At 35.5% G+C, this 19,451-nt stretch overlaps 1 protein-coding gene and 1 pseudogene across 1 annotated transcript; both read left to right on the top strand.

Annotated features, from left to right (window-relative positions):
- Window positions 1-8,211: 8,211 nt before the first annotated feature.
- LOC144249380 (vomeronasal type-1 receptor 90-like) lies at window positions 8,212-9,144 on the top strand. The gene has a single exon (XM_077791606.1). The coding sequence runs from the start codon at window positions 8,212-8,214 to the stop codon at window positions 9,142-9,144; it is 933 nt and encodes a 310-aa protein (XP_077647732.1).
- Window positions 9,145-11,887: 2,743 nt separating this feature from the next.
- LOC144249379 (transcription factor SOX-11-like) lies at window positions 11,888-12,924 on the top strand (annotated as a pseudogene).
- Window positions 12,925-19,451: the final 6,527 nt, after the last annotated feature.

The raw sequence follows: 19,451 nt of genomic DNA, 5'->3' as shown, positions 1-19,451 counted from the left end.
ACAAAACCATATTACAAATAGAGTGCACCATGATCAAGTGGGGTTTATCTCAGGGATGAAAGGTTGGTTCAATATGCTAAAATCAATAAATGAGGTACACCACAGAAACAGATATAAAGACAAGAATCATTATCTCAATAGATGCAGGAAACCAAGTGACAAAATACAGCAACTCTTTATGTTCAAAATACTAGAAAAACTGAGGATAATAGAAACATATCTCAACATTTTAAAAGCTATCTATGCTAAGCCAACGGCCAACATCATTCTAAATGTAGAAAAATAGAAAGCATTCCCTCCCCCAACTGGAACAAGACAGGAATGCCCTCACCATTTTTATTCAACAAACCCTTGAAACTCTAGTCAGAACAGTCACATATACAAAAGAAATTAAAGAAATACAAATAGTAAAAGAAGAATTCAAAATATGACTATTTGCCAGCTACAAAATTATACATTTAGAAGATCCAAAAAAATTACCAGAAAACTTCTAGAACTAATAAATGAATTTAGCAATGTAGCAATACAGATTTAACACCTATAAATCAAATGTTTTCTATATGTAAGCTACGAATCTATTGCAAGATAAATTTTAAAAATTACCCCATTCATGTTAGCTTCAAAAATATTTGAGAAATCAGCTTACTAAAATAGGTGAAATGCCTCAACAATGAAAACTAAAGGAAGAAATCAAAGAGGACCTTAGAATATAGAAAGGTCTGTCATGCTCTTGGATAGGAAGAATTAATATAGTAAAAATTGCCATACTACCAAAACTGTTGTACAGATTTAATGCAATGCATATTAAAAGCCCAATGACATTTTTTTGTAAAACTAGGAAAAGAAATCATGAAATTCATTTGGAAAAATAAGAGAGCCATAAAAGCCAAAGCAATCCTTATCAAGAATAATAGAGCAGAATGCATAGCAATACCAAAAATTAAACTATATTAAAGAGCAATAGTAACAAAAATGGCATGATATTGTAACCAAAAAGACTTGTATTTGAAGGGTATAAAGTTCATGACCCAGAGAAAAACCCACATAAATATTGCTATCTTATTTTAGACAAAAGTGCCAAAAACATACATTGGAGAAAAGATAGTTTTTTCAAAAATGGTGCTGGGAAGACTGGAAATGCATATGCAGCAAAATGAAATTATACCTTTATCTCACCCTGTACAAAAATAAACTCAAAGTGGACCTGAGACTTAGGCATTAGAAAAGAGACCATGTAATTAATAGAAGTAAAAGTAGGACCAAATCCTCATCATGTTGCCTTAGGACCTACTTTCCTTAAGAAGGCTCCTTAAGCACACAAAATAAAATCAATAAAGGCAATAGTATAAAACTAAAAACTTCATGTCAGCAAAGAAAAAAATCAATAATGTGAACAGACAGCCTACAGAATGGGCAATAATCTTTACCCCATGCATCTCAGACAGAGCACTAATTTTCAGGATATATAAAGAACTAAAAAAAATTCAAAAATCAAATAAATGATTAATAAATGGGCTAAAAAACTGAACAGATACTTTACAGATGTGTCTTTACAAATATTTTTTAAAAATGTTCATCATCTCTAGCAATTAGAGAAATGAAAATAATACTACTCTTAAGATTTTATCTCATTCTAGTCAGAATGGCAATTTTCAAGAATACAAGCAATAATAAGTTTTGGCGAGGATGTAGAGAAAAATGCACATGCATACATTGCTGTTGGGACTGCAAATTGGTGCAACCATTCAGGAAAGCAGTATAAAGATTCCTAAAAACAACAAAAAAAAAAAGAAAGAAAAAGAAAACCTTGGAATGGAACCACTATTTGACCCAGCTATCCAATTCCTTCATTTGTACACAAAGGACCTAAAATCAGCATATTATGGTGATGAAGCCATATCAATTTCTATAGCAACTCAATTCACAATAGTTAAACTATGGAACCAATCTAGATGCCCTTTACCAGATGACTTGATAAAGAAAATGTGGCTTATATACCTAAGGGAATATTACTCCACCTTAACAAATAATTAAATTATTGCATTTGCTGGTAAATGGATGAAACTGGAGGACAAAATGCTAAATAAAATAAGCCATTCCCAAAACACCAGAGGCCAAATGTTTTCTCTGATAAATGGATGATGATTCATAATGGGAGGAGTAGGGAAGAATGAAGAACTTTGGACTGTGCAGAGGCAAGTTAGAGGAAAGATGGGGCTGAGGAGATGGGAAGCTCAGTAGAATGAGACAGACCTGATTATCCTTTGTACATATATGTTTACATTACTGATGTGACTCTGCAACATGAGCAGCCAGAGGAAAGAGAAGTTGTGTTCCATTTGTGTACAATTTGTCAAAATGCATTCTACTGTCATCTATAAATACAACAAATTTTAAATAAATTAAATGGTTAAAAATAAAATAAAAATATATAAAAAATCAAATTTCCCTCTCATATGGCTTTGGATAAATTTTCTTTGGCATTTTTTGTAACTCTCTTATGCAATTTTTAAACTTCCCTAGGCCCATTGATGTGGAAGTTTAGCCTACAGCGGTGCAGTGTTCATTGAATATATTTGCAATTGGTTCATTTTAATTTTCTAGTAATCTAGAAATAACTATTTTTTTCATTTGTTATCATACCTGTATTGTCCCTTCATGTATTCACAAAGAACTATCTTCTGATTGCAACATCTAGAACATAACTAGGTCTGCTAGAAATGATTGTACATTCTTTTCACTTCATGTCACAGTGCTTTGTTTGGTCTCTAATTCTTTATATAACTTCATATAAAGTACACAGGAGACTGTTTCTAATTTTCCAGCATTATCTCAGAGAAAATACAGGGCTCCCCTCTAGCTCCATTAGTGAGGAAGGGGACTGATCATTCAGATTCTTTGAGCAAACTCCTACGTTGTGCTCTGCCTCAGCTCTGCTCTGTTCAATCTGCCTGTTATCTCCTCAACCTGTGACCTCAGCTCTATGTCTGCATTTTTTATTATCCATTTTTAGATTGATTTTATATTTTACTCACAGCTTGAAACAAAGGAATACAAGTTTTGAAATGATGGTGTACAGAACTGACTCTACTGAGAAACCAGGTGCTCTAAATAAGAACAAACTGGGGAAGTGGCGTCCATTAGACACTGTATCATGGTGACTCTCAGAGTCACTGGAAAATCATAGATGGTGCCATGAATACCTCACAAAAATAAAGAGATCATAAACTGTGGAAGGGATTAGGACTAATTTAATCTTAGGATCAAAATGAAAGTAACTGGAATTGTCAACCTGATTAGGACATGATCTCAATCAAGATCCCTCTCCAGATGCATCCAAGGAACTTAGAAAAAACTTTGGAGCTCAGCTCCCCCAGGATTGCTGTTATCCACCAGAGAAGAAAGTAAAATTAAGAAACAGGGGACATGTTCCACTGGGGAAACCACAGTTCTGTGTTCTGCAGTGGAATCTATTCATCTTTCTACAGATATTAAAATGACAGGCCTGCAGAGGTAGGATTTAAAAACATCTTCTTCTTAACACTTACAACTCTTTGGCTCTTCTCAGCTATATGGAGTCCTCCCCTGCATCAGACATCTGAGTAAGTGCCTCTGTTTTGTTTTGTTTTTTTAAATGTTGATGGACCTTTATTTTTTATTCATTTATTTATATGCAGTGCTGAGAATTGAGTCCAGTGCCTCACACATGCTAGGCAAGTACCCTAACACTGAACCACAATCCCAGACCCAGTACCTCTGTTTTCTCAGATGCAGAATTAGTGTTTCAATGGTCATAGAAAGATTGTGTAAGAAAGGAATTTGAGCCTATTAGTGAGGTTTCCAGAAGCTGCAGAACAGATATCAGCTCCAACACTCTAACACAGCCAGGAGGAATGTGTTCTGTTTGGAGTAAGGAAGATATTTTCTTCTAAGAATGTTTGTTTGTTTAATTTAGATTCTCCTGAAGGTAGTCTATTTTTCAGAGGGACTATCAATTAATTTTAGTTTTTTATTTATTTTTAATTTAATGACTTCCAGTGAAAAAACTTACATATGGTATCAATTTTAGAGACTTTATAGTAATCACTTATTTGTGTATATATATTATCAAAAAAAGCCATGTTTTTTGTGTGTTTTATTTATTTATTTATTTTTTATTATTAGTTGTTCAAAACATTACAAAGCTCTTGACATATCATATTTCATTCATTTGATTCAAGCAGATTATGAACTCCCATTTTTACCCTGTATTTTAATTGAACATTCTTATTACTTATAATTTTGCTTCTATCTTCTTGATAAATCAAATAGATCTCTCATTGATATAAGTGACTTTCATGGTTTGAAGAACTAAGTTTTGAAACCTTTATAAGAAAATGAGGGCCTATGTTTAGGATCGAATTTCATTGAGGGAAAACTCACACTAGTATAAAATATCTATTTGAATTTTCTTATAAAGTCTTTGCATTCAATGCAACTTAACAAATTAAAATTTTCCTGATCCTGTATTCTATCAGTTAGGAAATGCCACATGAGAGGACTATGATAACAAGATTTTGAAGTTCATTAAACATTTAAAAAATCAAATGAATATGCTGGTAGTTTCCCTTTCCTGGCTCCAAAACACCCAGGAATATAATTCACAATAGTTTGGAAAAAAAATATATATATGTGTGTCTGTGTGTGTATGTATGCATGTGTGTGTGTTTGTGTGTGTGTGTGTGTGTGTGTGTATATATTTCAATTTCTGCACTATTGAAAATGTTTGAATTTGATTTTGTTTAGAGGAACTTTTAGGTCACTTAAATCCCATCCTACCCTGGTAGCAGTACCTAACTTTCAGATCTTTTTCCTAAACTCAATTTTTTATGTTTTTAGCATGGATAGAAAAATGTGAATCTATCTCATTTTCCTGTCACTAAGGCACAAAGAACAAGAATAGAAAAAAAAGCCAAAGCTTTTGATCTGGAAAGCAGTACTGAAAACTCCCAACACTACATCAGTCAGGGAGAAGGACTCTTCTGCAGGACTTCTGATTTTTTTCCAGTAATGTTACCTTAGGATCTGTGAAGAAGCACCTCTGGGGCTTCCTGTTTATTTACTTTAAAAATACACTTTGTCTTAGAGTGGCTTTTATCTGCAGAAATTTTAAATATTGGTAATATAAATATCATAGCTGTAAGTGTGAACCCTGAGTTTTAGAACCCCGACAATTTTCAAAAGCAACTGATAATTCTCACCTCTATTTCTCACAAATAGCTGCAAATCATTTGCCAACATACTGCACAGGCTTTTTCTAATCATATTGCTGGCGTTTGTGAACTTTACAACAGATATGTCCATAGGACTAACATCTGCTGGGTGATGGTTTTGCATTCCCTGAGATGCCTATCATCTCGCCCTAGTGCTTTTCATAGATTTCCTGCACAAGTAGTGCCACAATATAAAAAGTTCTGCCTACATTTACCTCAGTCCCAAACCCACTTCCTTGAAGTAGGACTAATCTCACCTGCCTCATCCCTTTTGCCCAATTTTACCTTAAGTGAATAGTAGATGTGGATGGGGGAGGATTGGCAACAGTGGTGAAGCTGTGCTCTGTGGTAATGATGCTCCAAAGCATGTGGGTCTGCACATGCATAGCTAAGTGGTGAGTAAGTAATAGGATTTTTGTATCATCTCATCCCTAAGAGAGAGGCAGGAAGATGCTCAAACTGCAGATGAGAGAACAGATGTGTGCTCCCTTCACTCCTTCACCATGGAATCTGCACACACAGAAAGTCCTAAGAGCCCAAAAGTTGCAGTGGAATCTGCAGAGGGTCATCCTCCTCCTTTAATTATCTCTACTTCTGTCCTGACCTTTAGATCATGTCCATTGGCTGACAAAATTTGATCCACTCACTCATTTAGTGTTTTTCAGTTGTTTCCCATGATAATTCCAGGGAAAAAAAGATTAGAAAAATATACATCAAATGTCCATATGTATCCAAGCTTTTATGGATTACATTTGATCACTAGTACTGGGTTCTCTTATTTTGTAACATCAGCATACATGTAAATGTCATATGACATATCAAATTTTGTCAATTTTCCTGATCATTGCTTGGGAAAAATTGTCCTTTGCTCATGGTGGTAGACAGTTTTAATTTTCCACAAATATTGCACGTTGGTACTCATATATTGAACCTGAAAAATTTCATCATACAGAAACTGAGAAAAGTGTCCTATGTCTCTTATTAGACATAGAATGAGCTAGATGGTGAATAAAGAATGCAAAAAAAAAATTAAGAATGAAAAGTAAATCAGGATTTAAAGTACAATAGGGTGGTTGCCATCAATGATAATTACTTATAAAATTCAAAATAACCAGAAAATAGTTTACAGGTTTCCAACATAAAAATGAGAATATTAAAAAAACGTAAATTGACCTGATTTGATCACAAAAAGATGTTTACACATGTTGGATTATAATTCTGGATCCCAGATCCAATTAAATAAACAAAAATCAACACTTAAATGTTTTAAGCAGGTGTATATATATATATATATATATATATATATATATATATATATACTCTCAAGTTTTTACATGGTATTCCATATTCATGAGTATTTAGCTTTTCTTAGTTTCTCTTGATATCTTTTTTTCTTATTTATTTATTTTGGTACTGAGTATTGAACTCAGGGGAACTCAAATACTGAACCACATCTCCAGCCTTATTTTGTATTTTATTTAGAGACAGGGTCAAACCCAGTTACTCAGCACCTCATTTTTTTCCCTAAGGCTGGCTTTGAACTTGCAATTCTCCTCTTTCAGCCTCCAGAGACACTGGGATTAGAGCCTTGCACCACTGCACCCAGCCTTAGTATCTTGACTGATAGATTTACATGTTGTAAAGAGCCATTAAATGATTTAGCCTTACATGCAAGATTTTCTGATGTCATTTATTTTTCAATATATGGCTGGAAATGATTTAAAAGACATACTTACTATTTTAGGGACTTGAATTAAAGCACAGCATGTCTGTATAGGAAATATCACATTGGTAGTTTAACATCAAATTTTCTGTATCAAATTCATTTTTGGGCCTCTGAACTGAAAATTTGCTTGCTTCCTGGAGGGTATAATAAGAATCTTTTGAAGACCCATCTTTCAGGCTTGAGTAAAATTATTTTTTTAATGAAAATTTTACAAGTGAAATGAGGATGTTTTTTTAACTGTGACATTAATTATGACCCAGATTTCAGATGACTGAGTAGAAAAGATTAGAATATGTCCTTACTAGAATTTGAAACTGGACTTGAATCACTTAGGATAGCTATTCTGGTGATGATAATAGCATGCATATAAGATAGATGGCTACAATGTGGATTCAAACACAGTCCTAAAATACCACCGAAGATCTTAGTACAGACAGTGATAAAATGCTCCAAAATTATAAAACATGTTTGAGGCAGCAACAGAAGTAGTTATTAAAATAACTGAATTAAGTCTTCCATGTAACATGCATGAGAAACTGCAGAATTAAAAAATACTGGCCAATATTTTTCAAGGTCATTATATGTCAGAAACACTTCATATTTGCACACATAACATCTCTAGAATTAAGGTAATATTACTGCCCAAATTTTGTAGATGAGATGATCAGTGTTTAGTATCAAAGACTGCTTAAGATTACACTTGAAAGTAATGGAAGATCTCAGGTGAAAATTCAAACAATGTGTTAGAGTATGTAATTCTTAATATTGGTTCAGTTGATATATTGAATAAATTAGGTCTGGTAATAAACCAAAATAAAATGGCACTGAAATAATATACCCATGTATAAAAGCAAAAATTGTAGAACTTTCAAGGTGTACTTAAAGCTTAACTAAGAAGAGAAAGATAAAAAAGCAAGTCAGGATCTATACCAGAAAACCTCAAGATGAGATTATAATCTAAAATTATTTTCAATAGCACATGGTAATTCTGAATGGATAAAAAAGCTGATACATAGTTGGAGCCACACTATTGTTGCATAATTCAGGAAAATGATACCTGAAGAGTATCAGAGAGACTTGAGTGCTGAAGTGGGAAAGGTGTGTTGGGGTGAATCCACACATTTTCTGATGGTAATAGGACAGGGTGAGATTCAAGGGATGATAGTGTTTGAAATAAAGTATTTTTCTTCATTTTCTCCTTAGATATATACTACATGATTCTTTTCCCAAAAGATGGATAAGAACTACCAACTATATAATTATGTTGGTATAAGAAGTGCATTTTTCTCTGAAGTTGGCCTTGGGATCTCAGGCAACACCATTCTTCTTCTCTTCCACATCTTCACATTTCTTCTCCAGCACAGGCTTAAGCCTATCGACCTGATCATTGGTCTCTTGGCCCTAATCCACCTGGGGATGATGATTATTGTGGTGTACACAGCTACAAATACTTTTGTGTCTCAGGACTTTTGGGATGACATCAAATGTAAATCCATAATCTACTGGCACAGGTTTTTCAGGGGCTTCTCTATTTGTGCCACCTGCCTGCTCAGTGTCCTCCAGGCCATCACCCTCAGCCCCAGAAGCTCCTGCGTGGCAAAGTTTAAACATAAATCCCCACAGCAGACCCTGTGTTTTCTTGTTTTCCTGTGGGCCTCCTACATGTCCTTGAATACTCACTTCTCATTGTCTTCTACTGCCATTCCAAATGTGACCTCAAATGTCATTGTGTTTATTACTGAACCCTGCAAAATTGTACAAATGAGTTATTTCCTTAGGCATTTATTTTCTGTATTTGGTGTATTCCGGGATGTCTTTCTTATAGGACTTATGGCTCTCTCAAGTGGATACATGGTGGTTCTCTTGTGCAGGCATAAGAGGCACTTTCAGCACCTTCACAACATCAGCCTTTCTTTAAAAGCATCCTCTGTTCAGAGGGCCACCAGGACAATCCTATTGCTTATGAGCTTCTTTGGGCTCATGTACTGTTTGGACAGCATCTACTCCTCCTCAAGAACTATGTGGAGCAATGATCCTGTCTGTTATTATATCCATTTGATGGTGGCCAATGGCTATGCCACAACATGCCCTTGGCTGCTAATCCGTACTGAAAAACGAATTATTAACTTCTGGAAATCTTTCTTGGTGAAGATAGAACATATTTAACTACTGATGATAGATAAGTTTCCCTAATCTGCCAATACACTGGTTTTTGAACAATAAATCACAGCATAGAATGTATGCTCTCTGGATTAAGAGACTATGGACATATGCATGTTGGGTTAAATCTGTTACTTTGATATATGTGAATAACAAATATATTATAGAAATGTCAATGTTATACCTTTTTGAAATAACACATGGACCCAACATATTTGCTTGGTGTAAGCTAGAAATTCTTATGAGTCTCATCTTCATGATCTGAGTTATCTATTATAAACACATTAAGAGTTTATATCACTTTTTAATAAGTGCTTAAATGAGCTGTATTGTTCCTAAAAAAATGTCAATAATTTGTGCCAAGAATTACTGCCTTTTCTATCACCTTTTATTCTATTGTCTGTTAAAAAGAATTGAATGTAAGGATTTAAATTATCATATGTACACCAGTGCTCATAGTAGCATTATTAATGACAAACCCTGGTGGAAACATCAATGCCCCAAATCATAGGAATGTATAAGTAAAACATGGCCTGGAAATACCATGGAATATAATTTATTCTGGAACCAAAAAGAATGCCTTAGGTAGTAATTAGTGAACTTTGAAGACATTATTGAAAGTGACCTATCAGTCACAAATTATCCAATGCTGTAATATTTTAATGTAGAAAGTGGAACTGAGAGTAGAAACCTATATAGACAGAAAATAGAATGATAGTTACCAGGGTCTGAGAAAGTGAGTCCGTGAGGTGTTCTAATTGGACATCAACACAATAGTTTGAGAAGAAAAAAGTGCTAGAGATGGATTATGAATGTTTTCACAACAGTATAAATGTGCTGGCTGAGTCTTACCTGCACTTTTAGAGAGCATCACAAAGTTCAAGCACAAGAATGGGTCCCAAATTGAAATGGGTGGCACCTCATATATATATAATGTCATACAACTTATTGCCATGCATATCTAAAACAACAAATAAAACAAAGCTTTTGGAATAAAAAAAAGGATCAAAATGGTAAATTTTCTGTTATGTGCACTTTACCATAACAAAAGTTGCCCAATGACCTTCTATATATTAAGTCAAATATACCCATTACAGAAGGACAGACACCACATGTTCTCATTCATTTGTAGGAAACAATAAGTGGTTCTAGTAGAACAGAATGGAATGGTGGTCACCAGAAAATGGGAGAGCAGGAAGAGGACAAGTGTAAAGAGCTCATGGAGGGGTATAAAAACAGAATGGAGAAATCACTTGTGTCAAAAACTTTGGCACAGTAGGGGGACTATTGGTTAAAACAACTTAAAATGTGCAACTTAAAATTAAATTGAAAAACTTAAAATTAAATTAAAATTCCAAAAACAACAACAACAAAATAACAGCTGAAGAGATTAAAATACTTATTACTATGGTCTGATTTTACAACTTATATACATGTACTGAGTTATCATAATGTACCCTGAAAAATTCATATATAAAAATATATCCTTGAAGAGAGTTTCTATTCCACATAGTTCTTGAAATTCTAGACAGAGAAATTAGATAGACAAAAAAATTAAAGAAATACAAATAGGAAAAAAAGAACTCAAACTACCATTGTTTACCAATAACAAGATTCTATACTAAGAGGATCCAAACAAATCCACCAGAAAATTTCTAGACTTAATAAATAAATTCAGCAAAGTAGCAGAATATAAAATGAATACCCATTAACCAAATGCATATCTACACATCAATGATAAATCCTCTGAAAGAGAAATTATGAAAAGTATCCCATTCACAGGAGCCTCAAAAACAAAACAAACAACAACAACAACAACAACAACAACAACAAAAACAGTATCCCATGCTCTTGGATAAGCTAAATCAAAATTGTCAAAATGCCCATACAACCCAAAGTGCTATACAGATTCAATGTAATTCTAATTAAAATCCAAACATTATTTCTTATAGAAATACAAAAAGCAATCATGAAATTCATTTGGAAAATTAAGAGACCCAGAATAGCCAAAGCAATTCTTAGGAAGAAGAGTGAAACAAGGGGCATCACAGTACATAACTTAATCTATACTGCAAAGGTATAGTAGCAAAAAAGCATGGTATTTTCACCAAAATATACATGTGGATCAATGGCACAGAATAGAAGACAGAGAGACAAACTTAGATAAATACAGGTATCTCATATTTGACAAAGTGACAAAGAACATACATTGGCAAAAAGATAGCCTCTTCAACAAATGTGTTGGGAAAATGGAAATCCATAGGAGCAAAATAAACCCCTGTCTCTAACCATGTACAATACATAACAAAGTTTATCAAGGACCTAGTAAATAGACCAGCGACCCCAAACCTAATAGGAAAAGAAGTAGTCCCAAATCATTTTCATGTCAAATTAGGCTTGACTTTCTTAACAAGACTCCTAAAGAGCAAGAAATAAAATTAAGAATCAATAAACGGGATGGATTCAAACTATAAATGTTTCTCTCAGAAAAAGACAAAAAAAATAAATAAGGTGAAGAGACAGCTTACTTTTTGGGAGCAAATTTTTGCCACAGGCATGTCAGAGCACCCATAGATAAAGAATATAAAAATCTTAACACCAAATAACAAACAAAACTCAATCAATAAATGTGATAAGGGGCCGAACAGACACTTCTCATAAGAAGATACACAATTTACCAACAAATATATGAAAAATTTTCAACATCCATAGCAATTAGAAAAATGCTTACCACAGTACTTCAGTCAGAATGGCGGCTATTAAGAATAAAAACGAGAAGATCCCGTTCATCCGGGAGGCGGAGCGGCTGCGGCTGAAGCACATGGCCGACTACCCCGACTACAAGTACCGGCCCCGGAGAAAGCCCCAAATGGACCCCTCGGCCAAGCCCGGCGCGAGCCAGAGCCCAGAGAAGAGCTCCGCGGGAGGCAGCGGCGGTGGCGCGGGCAGCAGCGCGGGCGGCGGCGCCAAGACCTCCAAGGGCTCCAGCAGGAAATGCGCCAAGGCCGGAGCAGGCAAGGCGGCCCAGCCGGGGACTACGGCAGCGCTGGCGACGACTACGTGCTGTGCTGGGCAGCCTGCGCGTGAGCGGCGCGGGCAAGACGGTCAAGTGCGTGTTTCTAGATGAGGACGAAGAAGACGAGGAGGACGAAGACGAGCTGCAGCTGAGGATCAAGCAGGAGGAGGACGACGAGCCGGCGCACCAGCAACTCCTGCAGCCACCCGGGCCACAGCCGCCACAGCTGCTGAGACGCCACAACGTCTCCAAAGTGCCCGCCAGCCCTACGCTGAGCCGCTCGGCCGAGTCCCCCGAGGGCGCGAGTCTCTACGACGAGGTGAGGGCAGGCACGACCTCCGGCGCTGGGGGCGGCAGCCATCTCTACTGCAGCTTCAAGAACTTCACCAAGCAGCACCCGCCGCCGCTCGCGCAGCCCGCGCTGTCGCCCGCATCCGCGCGCTCCGTCTCCACTTCGTCTTCGTCCAGCAGCGGCAGCAGCAGTAGCAGCAGCAGCAGCGGCGGCGAGGACGCCGACGACCTGATGTTCGACCTGAGCTTGAATTTCTACCAAAGCGCGCACAGCGCCAGCGAGCAGCAGCTGGGGGGCGGCGCGGCGGCGGGGAACCTGTCCCTGTCGCTTGTGGATAAGGATTTGGATTCGTTCAGCGAAGGCAGCCTGGGCTCCCACTTCGAGTTCCCCGACTACTGCACGCCGGAGCTGAGCGAGATGATCGCGGGGGACTGACTGGCTGGAGGCGAACTTCTCCAACCTGGTGTTCACGTGTTGAAAGGGGCGCCCGGCTTCTCGCTCTTTCTCTTGGCGGGTGCCGGGTTCCTTGGGAGGAAGTCGTGGTGGTCAGGATAATGATGATGATGATGATGATGATGGTGTTAGTGGTGTTGGATGGTGGTGGTGGTAGGGTGGGGAGAGAAGAAGATGCTGATGATATTGATAAGATGTGACGCAAAGAAATAGGAAAAGATGATGAAAATTTTGGTGGAGTTAAAGTGAATTGAGTAGTTTTTAAATATTTTTCCTCTCCTTTTTTTTTTTTTTGTTTCCCCTCCCTTCTTTTATCGTGTCTCAAGGTAGTTGCATACCTAGTCTGGAGCTGTGATTTTTTTTTCCCCCAAAAATGTGTTTTTGTAATTACTATTTCTTTTTCCTGAAAATCATTAGTTATGCAAAAACATGGTGTTAATATTTGTGTCTTTCCTCAAAGGTTATATAGTGGTAAAGAAGAACTCAAATCTATTAGATCACCTGAGGAAAGATACAAATTCTGGCAATGAATTATGTATCAAGGAACAATATTTGCTGACATCAGGAGAGATAAAATATCACCAGACAAGTAGAACAGTAATTGTCTATACCAATATTACAATGCCAAACCATGAAAATTATAGTATATTTACTTTATTTCATAATTTCAAATGACTTTTATTACTAGAAGGAGAAAACTTTTCCTTTAATTTTGATAATGTCCCTTTCTTTCACATGGTGAAATACATAGCAGTGGTATGATTTAAACAGTACATTCATTAGAGAAGATTTTGTTTCCATTTTGTAATTAACCAAGATATTTCCAGCTAAAAGAAAAGAGGCTACTCGAACTGGATCCTCCTTGGAGAACACAGTGCCCAGCATAGGTTGTCTTTGTCTATGTGTTTGTAGGTGCACTGTTAGAAAGTGGTTTACCTGCACCAGAGAAATAACTGAAAAAAATAAAATGCAGAATAAGACTGTTCTAGGTTAGAATTCACAAAAAGGCATCTACACCGGGGCCAGTAGTTTCATGTCTGCAATGAGGTCCAGTGACCATGTTGATCTCAGGCAGATTGCACGGGGTGGTCTTGTTTTTTTGAACATGAGTTTGCAGCCAAGAGTCCAGCTTGAACAGTCAGGGGCAGCTCAGTAGAAAGGTGGGACAGACTTTCAGAGTCAGGACCTCCATGCCCTAGAGAGCTGCTCTCTTCAGGCTGGGTGAACAGCACCTGGCCCTGACAAGCAGGCTGCAGCTGCTGGGGTGTGGCATGCTCCAGAGGGTGGTTCTTACACAGGGACCTGCATACAAATATCTGGAGGCTCCTGAGCACTTGGCCTCAGATAGAAGAACTGACAGAGGGTGCCTTGTACACAACCCCACCCTTCCATGCCTTCACATCTGTCTTCTCCCTCCAGCCTAATGTCTGAGGAGCTTCCCTGGGCAGTGGAGAAGAGCCCTCCTTGTTGACCAGCAGCCACAAGTGAACTCAGCTGTGGAAGGGTCATTTGTGAATGTGAGCTGGCTGGATGGTGTGAAGTGGATGACATTCTAGATAGGGAGACAACCTTGTGTCATGCATGACATTGGCAGGTGAGGTTTAAGGCAATGCCTTTGTCTGTTACACCACCCCACATGGAAATGTATTTAGTTTGATCACATATTTATTTTACTCTTATACATGTTCTTGCATTTGTAGGATAATTTTGAGCCAAAAAGTATCTAAATTTAAAATAAAATCTATGCTATAGTGAAGAGGAAGGTAAAGTCATTCAGATTTTTGAAAACAGAGCATTTTTTAGATGCAGTGTCTTTAACTTTATGTAAGTACACACTGTGCATTTAATTTGAAACTATGAGTAACAAGAAGATTTGTATTAGCCAGAATTTTTATGCAGGTATATATTTGAATTTATAAATGACCAAAAGATGATTTTGAACATTGTAAGTTCTAGATTATTATGTAAATCTAGATACCCTGGCCATTTGAATTACTATTGCTTGTGAGTAATTTTGGGGGGCTTTCCATTGGTTGTTGGACTGTCACTCAAATAGGACTTCTGATTCCACTTCCCAGCCACTAAACTGTACTTCCTGTTTCACACAAACCTGCTACTGAAACTACACAGAGCATACATTTTTATAAATGTCCATCTGTAAATGCCAACAAAATGTATCTTTTTCAGACAAAATTTAATTCCAGCTTTCTACATTGTAGCCCTAAGCCTGACTTGCCTCAAGTCTAAGTAACTTGATTTTTTATCCCTCAACAGCTTCCTTTGGGATCTTTTCTTTTCCTCTCTATGGGTTGTGTTACTAAATAGTGTTCTATTGATGAGAGGTATCTTTTTTTTTTTTGTACTTTTAATTTTGGTTATAAGGATGCATTTGCACACCACAGGAAACAAAGGGAGCAATGATCCTGTGAAGAACAAAAAATCCTTATTCTAATCCCTGACAATATAATTACAATAAATAAATAAATGTATACACAAGGATCTTGTTATGTGACATCACAAATATAAAAAGTGCACTACTAATCTAAGAAAAATTGAAATAGATTTAAATACCCTAGGAAGCATGTGGTTACATAAAGTTAATACAATTATGTATCATGCCCTTATTCTTAATACATATTTTTCTAGGTATTTGGATAACTTGTAGTTGTTAATACATAAAATAATTAACATTTATGTTTCATTATTTAGTTGAAATATATTTATCTAATCATTTTTCTTCAACAGAAAATATATAACTTATACTATATATATTATATATAATATATATAATATATATAGTGTGTATATATATATATATATATATATATATATATCTGGTGAAGTTGTGCTTTCTCTTTCCAGCTGTCTACCTACTTTCTGGAAAAAAGTAGTAGCTCTCTGTAGCATTATGGAGTTTCAGCGGAACCAAATTTTTGCCATTAAAGACTGGCATTATATTGAACTATCCTTTGAGGAATCAATCAAAATAAAAATTTTTACTTTCAAAAAATAAAAGAAATATTTAAGAAATTTGTATTTTAATATAAACTTACTTTCAAGATATAATCAAGTAATCTTTAAATTTCAAATTATTGTAAAAACTTTATAAAATATAAAAACAAATGTAATTCTGTCTACAGAAATGTCTAAGAGCTTCAACTATATTTTCATTGAAATATTTCTTTTTATCAAGGTTCTATAATTTGTTTAGGTTCTATAATTTGCTTATTACAGGTTATAATCATGAAGAATTCTAAAAGAAAAAGAAGATACTTCCACAGGAGGATGCACATATTGGAGGTCCTAAGAAGAAGAAAGAAATCATCTTTGGTTGAAACAAGATCATTATATTTTAAATTTTAGATAAAAATATTTTTCTAATTAGGAAAGTCTATATCATTATCTATACAGATAATACATAAACTTAAAACAATTGAGAAACAGATTTATTTATAACTGGACTAATTATAAATATTTAAACTGATTAATTTGAGGATAATTCAGGCTATTTCCCTGATTTTTTATACAAATATGAGATAAGATTTGTCCATATTTTAACATGGTAAAGACCTATTAAAATATTAATGTTATTTGCTTTAAGGAAGGTCTTTATTGCTTAATAATTCATACTGTTTAAGACAGGGGTTAATTTTAATGAATAAATTCACATCCTTGATTAAATACTAAATATAGTAAATGACTGACTTAGATTCCAATTTTGACAATTCTCTTTGGAGACCAAATTTGATTGATTCAAAGATACTGCTTATTCTTGCATATTCTGTTTGTTGGGTAGTTGTAAAATTTGGGAGAACATTTTATTATGACTGATGCTCTTCAAATTAAAGTCATATGTTAATTTTAATCAATAAAAATTAGAAACTTTGTTGGAGATTCATTGGTATTATGTAAGCTCTCTGACAGGACCTATTATCCATAAAAAATATGGTAAGATTTATATGCTACTCCCTACACTGGGAAGTAAATTTAATCATATTTTCTAGAAGACAATTAAGAGACATCTATTCAAAGAATAGTATTCTAAGAGAGAGATATATTTTGAAAACTCCTCTCAATAAGAGTTTGTGGGTTCCTTTTAAATTGTCAAATTACACATAATATCAAAATAATTCAACTAGTCAATATACCAAAATATCACAATGATTAATAAAAGATCTCTCATTTTCATATCTAGCCTCAATTACTATTAACAGAGAAGGACTTAAAATTGCCTACTGGAAACTAAAATTAAAGGAAACCTCTCAAGCTTAATACAGACCAAAAGAAATTCAAGAAAATTTTTTAAAAAACCAAACTCATATATAATATCTTTCAAAATTTATGCCAGATATCTAACCTTATCTCAAGAGATATCATGCTATTATTACTTAGCTAAACTTTAAAATAGATGGCCATCTTAAAAACAGATTTAAAGAAGATTTATCTTAACCATGTCCCCATAATACACCATAGAGACAAGTTTGACAGTTTGTCTGGAGCACAGACAGTTTCCTGGGACAAATTGGTATTCAATATATAAGGAAAATACCTAAAAACATAATTTTAGTAAGCCTTTGGAAGGATCACCAAAATATCATACAAGGAAAAAATACAGAATTTTGGTTGGTTATTAATTCCTAGGACCAAGGCATCTGTGTCACTGTGTGAGGGCCATCCAGGCATAGCTCATAGCTACAGTATGAGAACCCCCTAGTGTATTGTGTTTGTTTTAGTAGACAGGCATTGTTTTTCTCAAATGTGGTTACATTTACTGGGCAATTTAGCATATAGAGAAGAGTTTCCAGCTGCCTGCTCCTCACACCTTTTTTCCTATTATCTACATCTTGCAAATCTATGTTAGATTGTTATCATTAGAAAACCAATATAATGACAACCAAGATATTATTACCAATTGAATTACTTGTTGTTTATTTCTGAAGGTGTTGATAAAATATAGTGTTGAGTGTCCACCATTATGCTATATTACTAATAGGTTCAGATTTCCAAAGTTCCCTGTTCTTCATCTCTTCACTGTCTTCTATTTCCCCTGCATCTCTGGAACCATTACATACTTTATTATGTATTCTTTAGCCTTTTCCAGATTGTCATATATTTGACATCACACAGGTATGGCATTTAAAACAACCTCTGCCTTAAGCAGTATGCACTAAACGTGCCTCTGTGTCCTCTCATATTTTCTAGTCCATTAATTTTATATTCTGAACAACACTCCATTTAATGGATGTGTCACTTTTTAACTAAAAATATGTAAGTGCTTACTGAAGGATATCTTGTTTGCTTCCTGTTCTGGGAAATTATGAATAAAAAATAAGAATATTTTTGTGTGTGTGATTTTGGGATGGAACCCAGCAACTCATGCACACTAGGCTATGACCTAGCTGTATCCACACTTCAAGCCCTTATAAAAATGTGCATGCAGGTTTTCATGCAGATGTTAGAACTCAACTCCATTAGATAAACACTATGAATGTGGTTGCTAGAATTATGGTTAAGACTCTGTTTGGCTTTGTAGGAAAATGTTTCCAACTCTTCCAAAGTGGCTGTACAATTTTGTGATCCTGCTAGCAACTAGTGAGAGTTCCTGTTGAACCTCTACTTATACACAGGAGTTGGTATTGTCAGATTTTGGTATTTATCCATGCTTATAGATGTGACTAATTTCTATTTCATTATGACCTAAGATGTTGAGCATCTTTTTGTGTGTTTATTTGCCATCTGTATATACCCCCATCTTTTTTTTAATTGCCTGTAGCAAATTTTAACATAGCAGCCAATACTTATTGAATATTTATATGTCAGGTATTGTTCTTGTTGATTAAATAATTCAATTCTCACTTTCCCTCCAAGTATCCTTATTAAGTGGTAGGATTATTATCATCATTTTATGAACAAAAAATTTGAAGACCAGGCTGATAAAATAATTCACTCAAGGTCATACCGCTACTAAATGACAGAGACAGAATCAGATCCCTGGTAATCCATGTCCAGTACAAATGTCCTCATTACTATATTCTGCTATACTTTGGAAATGAACAAGTGATGGTAATCAATGCATTGATACTAAGCACCACATTTTCCGTTGGTCATATGCCAGCAGATCACTGCATATCACTGCAGACAATACTATTAAACACAGAAATGTGAATATCCCTGCTTAATAGGAGAAAGAACTGGGAGCACTAAAATCACATGCCACACATGCTGCACTGTTCACACCCTGAGGACCAAGGCCATATTGAGGATATTGCTTCATCATGGGGAACCTAGGACTCAGATAATGCTTTTTTTCTGTACAGGGAATTGCACTCAGGAGCACTCAACCACTGAGCCACATTCCCACCCCTCTTTTATATTTTCTTTAGAGACAGGGTCTCACTGAATTTCTTAGCACCTCACTTTTGCTGAGACAGGCTTTGAATTTGCCATCATAATATCTCAGCTTTCTCAAGCAGCTGGGATTGCAGGAATGACCCATCATGCCTGGCTCATATAATAATTTTTATCTCTCTGTCAAAATACAGATTCTAAAAA

The sequence above is a fragment of the Urocitellus parryii genome, chromosome 11 (genome assembly GCF_045843805.1).
Source record: "Urocitellus parryii isolate mUroPar1 chromosome 11, mUroPar1.hap1, whole genome shotgun sequence".
Lineage (NCBI taxonomy): Eukaryota > Metazoa > Chordata > Mammalia > Rodentia > Sciuridae > Urocitellus > Urocitellus parryii.
The sequence above is the reverse complement of the archived record's forward strand: the minus strand, read 5'-3'. Positions and strand labels throughout refer to the sequence as shown.

Coding starts and splice junctions, on each gene's coding strand:
- LOC144249380 (XM_077791606.1), top strand. CDS start 8,212: ATGGATAAGAACTACCAACTATATAATTATGTTGGTATAAGAAGTGCA.